Here is a 13792-nt window from a genome sequence, read left to right on the forward strand (position 1 = left end):
TAGGGGGTTTAGCTCAGAGGCACAAGGGCCTGCCTAGCAAGGGCAAGGTCATAAGTTCAATCCTCAGTACCAAAGGAGAGAGAGAGAGAGAGAGAGAGAGAGAGAGAGAGAGAGAGAGAGAGAGAGAGAATGGAAAAAGTAAACACATGGTCTCTGATATCCCAATCTCCAGGAAACCTCACCTGTTGTTCTGTCTTACCAGACAAAGCCATGCTGCACTGCTTCATTTGAAGCATTCATTTTCTTTAAAATCAAAGATAAAGATTGAGCTCACAAAACAAAAAGTACCTTTCTTCTCAGGTTTTAAATAAATCATAATTCAAGGACACAAAACAGGGTGAATCATCCCTCAAAATCACCTGCAGAACAATTATGCATTATCAGTGGTACAACTCAACTGGAAAGCATATGCTTGGAGAGCTTGGAGCCAGAAGGGGAAAGGGCCTTGGAATCATCTTATTCACATACTTCACTTTGTAGATCAAAGGTGCAGAGATAGAACCATAACCTGAATGCTTACAGACGCCAGGGAAATGAAGTAAGTTGAGTTAGGCAGAGATAGTCTAGCTGTGACACAGGAAATAGTGACTTTGCCCTGTAAGAAAAGCAGCTAAGCAAATGTAGTGATGAAAGGCAGGTAGTGAAGGTACCATTTCCCTAGGTAATGAAGATAAGAATGAGGATTGTGACAAACTATGCACACCCCACCTCAAGGAACCAAATGCTACCCAGCTCCATTTGGTTACTGTAAGCTTAAATTGGCCAGATCGTCTGGGATTTTTTGCAGTACTATGGCTTTGTAGTTGCTATGTCCCAATTTTTATAAGGATGGCAACTCATTTAAATTGGATGCAGCCCAAAGAGAAACATTCTGAAGTTGGAACTTCAGAATAGTTTTTGTGCCTGCTGACTTAATGGAAAGTGGATGGAAAGAGGAGCCCTGGGCTCGTTTCACTTCAGCCACCCACTTAATTTGTGACCTCCCAGAAAAGGCATCTAATACACTTAAAGAGTAGAGCAGCAAACTCACCAGTGACTTGAGTAAAAAGGTCAAGGACACTGGGGTGGGGGCAATGATTTACAGTGTCCACTGCCTCCTCTGTCCAACCCGAGCGGCAGGAACTAAGAAAACCAGAGAAGGGTGCATCCTCCCTGCCTCGAGGTTCCTGCCTTCTTCCACAAGGATCCTCCTGCCCTGTGTGAGCCCTGGCAGTCTGAACCAACTTGGCCATGAGAGAGACAGGAATGGACTCCTGCTCTCTGTCATGCTCCAATCAACTCTTCTGTTTTTTTTCACGTCTGGGTTGCTACTCCTTGCAATTTCCAACATTTATCTGTTATGTTTTAATAAGATATATACAGGTATAATCATTTCTAAATCAGTGAGAGCTTGCATCCTTCATCTCCTTTCCTAGAACAGTGAGCACACTACCCTGAAAATGGATTTGCAGGACCAGTGAAGGTTAAGGATTCTGGTGCAGACCTGTGCATTCCATCCAGGCTCTACTAATTTATGGAGTAAGACTGGAAGCAAGTTCTTCAACCTCTTGGTGTCTCTTTCCTCATAAGTCAGATGAAAATAATAATTATTATTTCCTATGACTAATGAGGATTTAAAAAACACCAGTTGCATATGCATATGTATATGTACATAAAAATAGTTAAAATAGTTATACTACTCATTTCTCTGACTTCACCAAAGAGAAAAATTTGTGCTAGTATTGTTCAGACAGTTGTAAGCAGATATCTTGTGATCTGGGTGAATGATTCGGGGATGACAATGCACTATGTATGTACCATTATTGTTCCCTGATTGACATATTTTCAAATTTTTAGGGGTTTCTTTTTTTCTTCTTTTTTTCCCTTGTAATAAAACAGATTTGAAGAAATAAATAAATAAATGCAATTCACTGGCAAAAATTTTTAAAATAGAATACAATTCTGTAGCCAGAAAAAAAAGGGAACACCAGTTGCTCAATTAGCAGACACTGTTCAGCTACTTGTAAAGTGGGCTTTGTTTGGCATGAAATCTGCATAATCATCTCTACTCACACCCAAATCCTTTCATAAAGCAGTAAAGAACTTCCCCCCCAGAGGATTTTCTCTGATCAGGATAGCAACCCTGATCCTGGCCTTACCAGCCATTAACACTACTGTGGTTGAGCTGACAAGAAAAACTCTTCCACTTCTATTCCATCCCTTTTTTGCATCTTTATTCAAGTAAAGTACTCTTCTGTGGGTCCTGTGGCTGAGCATCTTGTGAGCCACCAACTGAGGCTTCTATTTGGGTACTTGAGTTTTGTGCGGTGTCAAGCACTTAATTTATTTATCCACACATGTTCATAACTGTAGCTCTTTCAGGAACCTGCCAAGATTCTTAGGTGACACCAGGGCATGCTACTGACCAGAATCTGTGTGATCATCCTGGGTGTGCTCCCAGATTCTCTCCCTAGCAGCCTGCCTGATGACATCCAATGGTCCTCTGGGTTGTGGCTTCCACATGATTACAATTCATTCTTTTATGACTTCATTGCGTCGTGCTTATCCTACCCTGTTAACAGCCACATGAATCTCTCATTACTTGTTTTCTTTGGCTCCTTTGGGCAGCAGACCCTCAGGCTGCTGCTCCAGAGGGCTCCACAGGACACCACTGAGGAGGAGAGCGTGAAGGTAGCGCTCCATCAGGGTCTCTGGATACATGGGAGCAGAAGGGAGCAGCGGTAAAGAGCTTCCTCCAGCTTCATCACATGTGGCTTTGTGGTGTCTGCCGCTGCACTGCCCTTAACAGTTATCTGCTTTTCTCTCTGCCTCATGCCTTGTAACTGTCACGGTAATTTGTCAGTCACATTACACAGTTTATTTCAATCTGGTGTTTTTGGACTTTCTGGAGAAAAGATTCATCTGAAAAGAGAATACCTATATTCCTTTACACACACACACACACACACACACACACACACACACACACACACACACTTCTTATATTAACTCCTCTAAATTTTTTCTTACTCTGCACATTTTACTTTGAGTATCACAACCCTGAAAACAATCCCTACCCAAGCCACAAATCGTGCTTATAATTTTCCTGTACATAATAGATAATGTAAAGAAAGGCTATCTTTTTCCCGGGCTATGTTCCCATGAGAACTATATTCTGTTCTTACTGGAGCGTTGGTGGAAGTAAAATCTATTTCATTAGATCATCAGGTCTTTTGGAAAATATTGTCTTTAAAGACAATTTATCTGTCTGCATATGAACAATCCAGTGGTTTACAAAATGTTCTCTACAGACATTTGTTCCTGGTGTGACAACAAGCTGGCCTTGGACTCTGATATTCAAAAGCATGGACTTTACCCTTGAAAATTACTCTTTATTAACTCTTATCCAGACCAACATAAAATCTAGAAAAGCATGAGAATGATACCTCTTTGACATTGTTATCTCAACACTGATTTCAAAGTACAAAGTATTTGTGGAACCCATTTATTAATATTGCATACATTTATTACAGTTTGGAACGCAGTGTGAGCCTCAAAATTTTGCACTAATTGTTATGGTCATATGACTGTCCTTCAGTCCTCAATAGATAAGAAGACTTCCATTTTTATCTACCTCTCATCTCCTGCTCATGAGGACTGGTTACACACTGGATCTTTTACATATTGATGTCCTTAAAAATAACCTTTCTGCCTGCATAGCAGTTCTAATGGGGAGCAAAATTAAAAACAACTGGTACTTCTGTAATCATGTTGATTATATTGGTAAAACCTAAAGGCTGAGGCTACCTCTCAGCTAGCTTTTCCTTAGAGGGGAAATCTGACAAGGGAAATCTAAATATACAGAACACCATAAAAATACAACTACATAAATGTTGACATCCATAGTTGACAATTTCCTCAAACAAATACACTGACTGCATTTATAACGTGGTTCAGTACACAGAACTTTAGTTCCATGACTCCAGATCCAGTGATATACCCAACCAAGCACTCTGATGATTCTATATCCTACAAGTACCACTTGATTACCACACACCACAGTAGAGTTTGGATATAGATGAGGGTTTCCTACAGGCAGGAGGAAACAAATAACAGTGCTTGTCACATATACCCAAGCAGAGTGCTTTACTGTGATGTTATCAGCTCAGCCTGATATTATAATGAAAGTTGGGACTCATAATTTCCTCAGTTAGACAGCTTCAACTAAAGATCTTTTTCCTCATGAGAAGACCTGTGCAGAAATCCCAAGATGGAAAAAGGGGGATGATTCATCTATAAATTTATTCAACATTTTCATCCTCATGCAAAAATTTCACTCAAAATATTTTAGCACTTTCATATGAAAGATGTACTGATAGTTGTACAATCAGGTATTAGAAACATTGTTATTAAATTTAAAGAAAAAGGTAATATATGCTTAGTGTCATGAAAAGTGATGTGAGCATTTACCATATTATTGTGTGGCCTAATTACCTAGTTCACAAATTTCCCCACCAAGAACCCTGTCCTCAATTGTGGTAAATCCAATATCCAACTATGGTTGATCCAACACCCTAACTTGTCCAAATCTACAACAGAGGCCCCAGTGCTGGGCCACAGCCTGGTCCAAGGCCATGGCCTATTAGAAACTGAGCCACATTGCAGGAGGTAAGTAGGGAATAAGCACAACATCCAACTGTATTTACAGCTGTTCTTCATCACTTGTTTGCTGCCTGAGCCCCACCTTCTTTCAAATCAGCAGTGACATTAGATTCTTAGGGATCCAGGTTGCACGCTTCTTCTGAAAACCTGGTGCCTGGTGATTTCTGAGATAGAGCTGAGGTGGTGATGCTAGTGCTGGGGAATGTAATTATTATCTATCACACACATACACTGGTAAAGCTAACAGAAATGTAAAACATTGTTTTTAAACATTGATCACTGTCTTGCACTCTTTTAGTAAACCCCCAAGCCCACAGAAAAGTCATCTCTCATGAAACTACTCCTTGATACCAAGAGATTGAGGGCTACCAATCTACTTCTTCCTTTAATCTTGTCATCTACTCCATTCTAGTCACCCAGTCCTGCATCTCGTCATCAACACATTGGTATGACCATGAAAGTCACAGATTCAAGGTTATCTCAACCAAACTTTCATCTGTACAACCACACTTCCTACAATTTCAGCTCAAGTGCTTTCCCCACTCTATCCACAGTGATTTCAGTCTACTGACCTTCAGTGTCACTGACCTTCAGTTCCCACCCTTGCCACATTTAAGGTCCACAAACTCTTGCTATGATCACTGCCTTGCACTCATTTTCCACCTGCGTGCCACACACTTACAATGCCAATTTGTCACCCACATGCCATCAGCCAAACTCACCTGACTTTCCCCCTGACTGTTTATATGGTTCAATGCACCTAGAGTGTTTCCCAATTTCTGTTCATCCTATGGGGTTTGTAGACTTATGTATTTCTTAACACAAATTAATCAAGCATAGAAATAAAAATTCACATTCAAACCTAAAGTCTTAACTAATAAAAGATTCAGAGATAAAAACTCAAACAAGTTGTTGCTTCTAGAGAATAGAGTTTTAGCAGACATTTGCATTTTATTTGATATGTTTCCATACCATCTAGAAATAAATTGTAAACAAGCACACACTACTGCATTGGCAAAAAGAGGAGTCAGATCATAAAGAGCCTTACACAACAACATGTGCTCTGTTCTTAGAAAATTTCCCAGCACAGCTCACATTTCTTGGCATTAAAGGTCAGCAAGAAGCCCCAGAATAGCAGTCACACAGAGAAAAAAATGCCAAGATGAGGTGGGGATGGACAGAGGCTGAGGGATAGGAGTAGCATCAACCAAATGAGAAACATTTCATGAGGAACATGACTTAATAGACTGCACACTCTCATTGGCTAGCACAGAAAACCACAGGGCTGTCCAGCATCTTGATAAGGCTCATGTACATGAAAAACTTTCTTACAGCTGCTGAAAGCAATTCTCCATGACAGAGGTACACGTCCTTTACCACTTTCAATCCCAGGAGTTTCTTCCTTCAACACCGCCTGGCTTTCCATATCCAGCAAGAAGAATAAAGAAAAGGTAAGATTTTATCCAAAACTTATCCTCAGAACTACTGTTGTCCTTCTACTCAGTCCATACACACTTAACCCCACACTGCGGTGAAGTGCTGTGCTCAGAGAATCTTAGGAGCTATGAAATAAAACAACAGACTTGAAGATGCTGTTTGTAACTTTAGGCTGGCAAGCTTAACAATGTGGGATTTAGAGCTTATAACCAAGACTGACAATCAGGATCCATCCATTTTTTAACATGTTTGCAATACATAAAGATTACATTCATCATGAGTAGCAGGTACACATACCTAACACATATTAATTATTTTTCATTTCCTTTCCTTCCTCTCCCACCCACCTTAATCAATCTCTTGGTTGATTGAAAAAGATTTACCTTTCTGTTTCCTGTTATATATCTTTTATTTTGCCTTTTATTTATCCTTTGTATTTCTTGTATGAAACAGACCGTAAAACATATAAGTTTGTGTGTATGACTTATTTCATTTAATGTTATGGTCTCTGCAGGTTTTTTTATACTGGGGATTGAACTAACAACCTTCTGCTTGCCAGATGGGCACTTACACCACTGAGCTAAATCTCCAGCCCTAAACATTATAGTCTCAAGATGCATCAATTTTCTGACAAATGATTCAAGTGTATCCTTTGTGGCAGAGTAGTCTCCATTGTGTATAAAAACCACATTTTCTTTATCCATTCATCTGATGATGGAGATAGAGGCCACATTCAAGATTTAGCTATTATTAGTACAGCTGCTGTAAACCTGTATGTATGTAACACTCTAACAGGTCTCTAATTCTTTCAGAAAGATAAAAGGCTAAAAGGGAAAGATCTAGGTTGAATGGAATTTCTAGCTTTAGTTTTTTGAATAGTCTCTATACTGATTTCAATAGTGATTGTACAAATTTATATTCACATCAGTAGTGTAAAGGGTTCCTTTTTCTCCCCTGCTTTATCAGGATTTGTTATTATTTTATTACTTTAGTATAAGTCATTCTCATCAGCATGAGACAGAAGCTCAGAGTTGTTACCTTTGCTTTTCTCTAATGGCCTGAGATGTTGAATTTTTTGTATAATGATTGGCCATTTCACTTCTGAGAAATGCCCATTTATTTCACTTCAGATATTTTACTGGATCTCTTATTTGGACAGTCTAGTATTTTTCAAATCTTTATATCTACATATTAGTACTTTGTACTAAGAATAGATGCAAATATTTTTCACATTCCATAGATGATCTTTTCATTTGGTTGGTTCTTTCCTATGTTATGTAGAACCATTGTAAATTCAGATGATCCCTCTTGTTGATTCTTGGTATTATTTCTTGTGCAGTTCAGGTTTTGTAAAGCCTTGGTTATGACTATGTCTTTAAGAGTTTTATCTATTTCATCTTCAGATGATTAAGTGTTACTGTTTTAATAAGTAAATCATTGGTCCATTTTGATTTTAATTGAATACATGGGGAAAGATAGGGGTCGGCATTCAAATTTCTGCATGTGGATAACCAGGTTTCCTAGCACTATTTGTTAATCTTTCCTACACTGCAAGTTCTTGTCAAAGATCGGGTAGCTGAGTGTGCCTGCAATTTTTTTTTTAGTTTCATTTAAAGAAAGACTAAACCAAACTTAAAATAGGTAGAAGTAATATATATGTTCAGAGAAAAAAATAAACAGTAAGAAATCACTAGTCGATGTTTACATACTGTCATTTTACAAAGAGTTGTTCAAGATACAAAAATGGAACATGTAAAGTGGGAATTCCATCAGAGAGACTGCAAACAATTCTGTTCAACTGTCCAACAAAAACTTAGTAACATGGTTGTCAATCCCAAACTTAGTAACATGGTATGTCAATACATTTAAACATACATGCAGTTATCCATACCTACATTTACATTTAGATTAAACAAAATAAAGCAAGTTAAAATCATTCTAAACAAAGAATAATAGTATTGCTGGATTTCACATCATGACACTCCATGATTAGCATTGGGTACGGTAGTGTCTGTTTTTTTTAATTTAATTTAAAGAAAGAATTTTAAAAAAACAGCAAACAGAAATAACACATAATTTCAAAGAAAAAAATAAACAGTAAGAAATCACTAGTTGATGATTACAGATTGTCTTCTTACAAATAGTTATCCAAGATACTGAAGTGGAGCATATAAAGTGGGGATTCAAACAGTGAGTTTGCAACCAGTTCTGTTCAACTATCCAACAAAAACTTAGAACTATGGTTATCAATCCTAAACACTTAAATATACATGCATTTATCAATATCTTCAATTATGTTGACATTGAATACACCCAAGCAGGCTAATATCACTCTGAACAAAGAATAATACTATTGCTAGGTTTCACATTATGACACTCCAGGATCAACACTGAGTATTTTAGTGTCTCTTTTTCTTTTGAGTATCTGTTCATTTCATCATGTGTCATAAGATCTGTTCTCATAAACTGTTTATAGACTATACACATATATGAGTCTTAACATGTATTTCTATTCTTTCTATATTAGAGGGAGAAACAAAACAAAGCAAGACAAAACAAAACATACTCCTATAAACACATGATATGAAAAAAACATGTAAGACCGTTGTACAAAGAGTTCTACCATGGTTCCTGTGTTGTCTCTTGTTATTTCCAATAGAATTGGCTATATCATCAGACATAGTATAATTGTATATATCAGTACACAACAGTATTAATAAAAACACAACTTTGTATATAGTATAGAACTTCAAAAATTGGCAGTTATCAAACCACAATTTGTATCGTAGAGTCTTGTCATCTTCAGTGTAGTTGTCTATACTCTCAGACTTGATACTATCAATCATATCAGTTTTAAATAAAATCTTCTCTGCCTCATTTCTGTTATGCTCTTCTCTTGCCATCAGTTGTCTGCTTATCTTCTTCATTCTGTTTTCTGCCCCATTCATTGAGGCTTCTCTGCCACTGTTCCTGGAATCCTAGTACTTTTCTCTCTCTCTCTAGAATGCCCTGCAGTATTCTCTGTAGACTTGGATTGGTGGTTGCAAATTTCCCAAATTCCTTTTTGTCTTGGAAACATCTTGTTTCTCCATTAATTTCTAGAGACACTTTAGCAGGATATATCAATCTGGGATGGATGTTATTTTCTTTCAGGAGTTGTAATATTTGGCTCCAGGCTCTTCTTGACTTGATTGGTTGTGTCGAGAAGTCTGCCATTTTTTGATGGGTCTTCCTTTATAGGTTATCTGTTTCTTGTCTCTAACAGCTTTTAATATTCTGTTCTTATACTGAATTTCTGAGATCTTGATTATTATATGCCTGAGTGTAGATGTGTTTTAGTTGTAGGTGACTGGAGTTCTGTATGCCTCATACATCTAAATATCATTTCCTTTTCTTAAGTTTGGGAAGTTTTCCTTAATTATTTCTGTGAATAGCCTTTGCAGTTCCTTTGTTTGTACCCCTGCTTCTTCATTCACATTCTTTGTTCTCAAGTTATAGATCCTCTTGTCATCTTCTAGCCTTTGTATTATTACTGCTTGTTTCCTTGTTGTTTTTTAAAAATTTTCCCTTTCATAACCCCATTTTGCAAAATTGTCCTCCAGTTTGGATAATCTACCCTTAGTTTCTTTTAAGCTGATTTGCCATCTTTCCATAGAGTTTTTAATTTCCTGGTAATCTCTTTGAATCTGCTTCATGTATTCTATATATTTTTATATTCTTCATCAAATGATTCTCTCCTTTGAGTTCCTCCCTTCTTCCATCTGTGTCTGTTTGAGGGGTGCTTAGCATCTCTTTTATTAATCTTCTTATATCTTGCTTTATTTGGCTAAATATTTCACTTTTGAACTCGTCTATGAGGTCTCGAATATATCTCTTTATGTCTGCTGGCACCGTGTCTGATATTGCGTGTTTGCTGTTCTCATGCTCCTTTGTATTTACCTGTCCTGGGTCAGTGTTCTCAGGATTGGGACCTGGTACTTTTTGTTTTGCTTCCTCTTCCCATCTTTTTTGCTTCTTCCAGGAGGCTCCAGTTTCTTTGTTGGTTACTATTCTTCTGAAGCACGCTGGCTTGATGATCCTTCTTACTGCTGTGTGCTAGTGAGCTGCAGACAGGGACAGCATATGCTGGCCCCTCCCCTGTGGATCAGTCAAGCTGCTGTGGCCTGCACTGTATTGCTTTGCACCACCTCCCCTCTGAGTCAGTCAAGCTTCTGAGGCTTCACTGGGTTAGTGTGGTTAGTGTGCACCACTGTAGAGACTTGATTTCAGATAACCTATTGGGACTCAGCCAGGTCACTTGACCCAGGCCTAGCTCACTCCACCATTCCTGTTTGGGAAGGGAACAACTGACTGAAGTCACTGCTGCCCCTTGTAATTGCCAGTCCTTCCCTGTCTCAGAATGTCATCCGCCAGAGTCCCCCTTTCTATGGAATGGCTCCACTCCCATCACTCACCACAGGTCGATGTAGGCACCCTGCCAACTCAGCTCTCAGTTCGACTCGCCAACCCCTGAACGCAATGTAACTGGGCCTCCAGTGAGTCGAAGCGGCGGGACCTCAGACAGCTTGGCAAGTCTCAGTGGGACGTCAGATGGTTGGCAAGTCGCCTGCTGCAGCGGGAACACTGAACCTTTAGCTGTTCCAATAATAGCACCCGGACTGTATGTTTCATTGGTTCTTCTCACCTTAATTTCTTCTTGGGATGAGAGAATTCATCTCCCTCTGTTTGGGGCTCCCCACTCTGTATTATGTTGAATTCTAAGTTGACTATCTCAGGGAGCCTCTGTAGCCAGTTGTTATCTATCTGCCATCTTTTTTTCAAGGCTCTGTGCCTGCACCTTTTTCCTAAATCCACTATTCTGTTCCACTGATCCACAGGTGTGTCTCTGTGCCAGTGTGATGTTGTTTTTATTATCATAGTTTTGTAATATAATTTAAAGTCTGGGATTGTGATTCCTTCTACTCTGCTTTTGTTACCCTGGATTGTTTTTCCTATTCTGGGTCTCTTTGTGTATATTATGAGTGTTAGGATTGTTTTCTTTAGTTCTGAGAGGAATGCAATTGATGGTTTGTTGGCATTGCATTAACTCTGTAATTCAGTTTTAAAAGTATGACCACATTGACGATATTGGTTCTACCTAGTAAGGAATAGAGAACCTCACTACATTTTCAGGTTTCCTCTTTGATCTCCTTCATCAGAGAACTGTAGTTTTCAATGTAGAAATTTTCCTCTTCTTGGTTAGGTTAATTCTTATGTATTCAACTTTTCTTGATACTATTCTGAATGGTATTGTTTTCCGAATTTCTTTCTCCCTAGGCCCATTATTGGTGCCCAGGAACACTATTCCTTTTGTGTATTGATTTGGTGTTCTGCTACACTCCTGAAATTCATTATGAATTCTGAGTCTTTGATGGATTTTTGGGGTCTTCTATGTAATGAATCATGTTGTTTGTAAATAAGGATTATTTGACTTGTTTTCCTATATGTATCCTTTTTGTTTCTTTCTCTTACCTGATGACTCTGGCTGTTTCCAGTACTACATTGTACAGCAGTGCTGGTAATGAACGTCCTTGTCTTGTTCCCAACTATAGAGAGCAAGCTTTATATTTTTTCCCATTTAATATGATGTTCGCAGTAGATTTACCATAAGTGGCTTTTGTCAAGTTGAGATAAGGTCCTAATATACTATATTCTTCAAGATTTTTAAAGTGATTGATGAGTGATCCTCTTTTTTGGTTGTGTCCTTATCTCATTTCTGAATCAGGGTAAGGCTGGCTTCTAAGAATTACTCTGGGAATACTGTTTGCCTTTCAATTTCATTAAAGAGTTTGAGAAGTATTGGTATTATTTTTTTCTTTTTGAGACAGAGTCTTGTTATGCAATTCCAGGTGGGCTTGAACTCACTTTGTATCCCAAGTTGGTCTCAAACTTGCAAGAATCCTCCTTCCTCAGCCTCCCAAGTGCCAGGACTGTAAACATGTGCCACCACACCCAGTGAAATATTGGCATTAGATCTTCCCTGAAGTTCTTGTAAATTTGTTGGTGAATCCATCAGGTCCTGGGATTTTCTAATTAGTAGATTTTTAATACTACTTCAACTTCCTTACCTGATATTGGATTATTCAAGGATTTTATATCTTCTTGGTTCCATTTTCATAATTCATATTTCTATAAAAATCTATCCATATCTTCTCCATTCTATAATTTCCTGGAATACAGGTTTCCAAAGTCATTGCTGGTAATCTGAGTTTCAGCAGTCTCTGTTGTGATTTCACCTTTTTCATTTCTTATTGTAGTAATGTGGGCCTTTTCCTTCCCTTTTTTATTAAGACTTGCTAAGGGTTTGTCTATTTTGTTTAAACTTTTATAGAACTTTTATAGAACCATTATAATCTCTTGTCTAAGCTTCATTGATTTCTGTCCTGATCTTTATCACTTCCTTCTTTGTACTAGAGTTGAATTGAGATTATTGTCTTATTCTAAGACCTTGAGATTCACAATTAGGTTATTATTGTGTCTTTCTCTATTCTTTCAATGTGAGTATTCTCACTATAAACTTTTCTCCTTGGTCTGCTTTAATTATGCTCCATACATTCTGGTATGTTGTACTGCCATTATCCTTTGAGTCAAAGAACTGCCTCATTTCTCCTGTGCCTCTTTGATTATTCAAGAGTGCATGGTTTAATTGCCATGATTTCTTTTGCCATTGATTTCCAGTTTCATTGTACTAGGCTCTGATAATACTGATGCTATCCATTTACTTAAACATGCTTCATAGGATAGTACATGCTATACAGAGTTTTTGGCAACCCACTTGGGACTCCTTTTGTCTCTCTCTCAGACAAAAGCTTTCTTTCTCTCAATAAATATTTCTGCTCTTAAAAAAAGAATTACATCTGTTATTGTTGTGCACTCTAATGTATATTAAATCCATTTGTTTTAAGGTTTGGTTCAACTCTGGCATTCCTTTGTTGACTTTTTTGTCTGCTTGACCTGTCTTTTTGGCTGTGTGGTATTGATGTCTCTCAATATAAATGGACACATTTTTATTCAACCTTTTATGTCCAGTAGTGTTTGGATTAAGAAGTTGGGTGTGCCAATTTTCAGAGCATACATATTAGGTTTATAAATTTTATCCTTTCCTATTGAATTGCTTCTGTAGTGATCTTTTTGCCTCTCCTGATCAGTTTTTACTTTACATACACTTTGAGAACAAGATAGTCCCTCCAACTTATTTTCAGGCTCCTGTTTCAAGGAATCTCATTGTCCATCATCTCATTTTTAGCCTATGAGTTTCTTTTTGGGTTAACTATGCTTCTTGTATGCAGTATACTGTTGAGTTTTCTTTTTTGATTTATTTTGCCAATTTATATCTCCTGATTGACAAATTGAGAGCATTCATGTTGAGAATTATCACTAAAAGGTATTAATTTATTCTTCTCATTGCATTATTTCTTATTCCTTCCCTCCTCCTTCTGTTTAACTATAAACACTGCCTAGTGTGTTTATTCCATTAAGCTTTTGAGCAGTGTTGGCTTCATTTCCTCTTTCTGGGGTACATCCTTGTGAATTTTTGCAGTGCTGACTTCATGATCATGAATTCTTAAAGTGCTCTTTGACATGGAAACCACCCAATTCTCCATCACTTTTGAAAGGAAGTTTTGTACAATATCAATCTCAGTTGAAATTTATTTTCTTTTAAGACTTACAACAC

At 37.8% G+C, this 13792-nt stretch overlaps 1 protein-coding gene across 1 annotated transcript in view; it reads left to right on the top strand.

The window, feature by feature from the left end:
- The first annotated feature begins 5988 nt into the window (after positions 1–5988).
- The window catches only part of LOC100715737 (mas-related G-protein coupled receptor member A-like), a 38613-nt gene continuing 30809 nt past the window's right edge, over positions 5989–13792 (top strand). The window contains exon 1 of the mRNA XM_013149777.3: positions 5989–6092. Within this exon, the coding sequence (XP_013005231.2) occupies positions 5995–6092 (98 nt within the window). The 5' untranslated portion in view covers positions 5989–5994. The remainder of the gene's footprint in view (positions 6093–13792) is intronic.

Source organism: Cavia porcellus, unplaced genomic scaffold (assembly GCF_034190915.1).
Source record: "Cavia porcellus strain 051 isolate PalLab524CR breed Dunkin Hartley unplaced genomic scaffold, mCavPor4.1 scaffold_9, whole genome shotgun sequence".
Taxonomy (NCBI): Eukaryota; Metazoa; Chordata; class Mammalia; order Rodentia; family Caviidae; genus Cavia; species Cavia porcellus.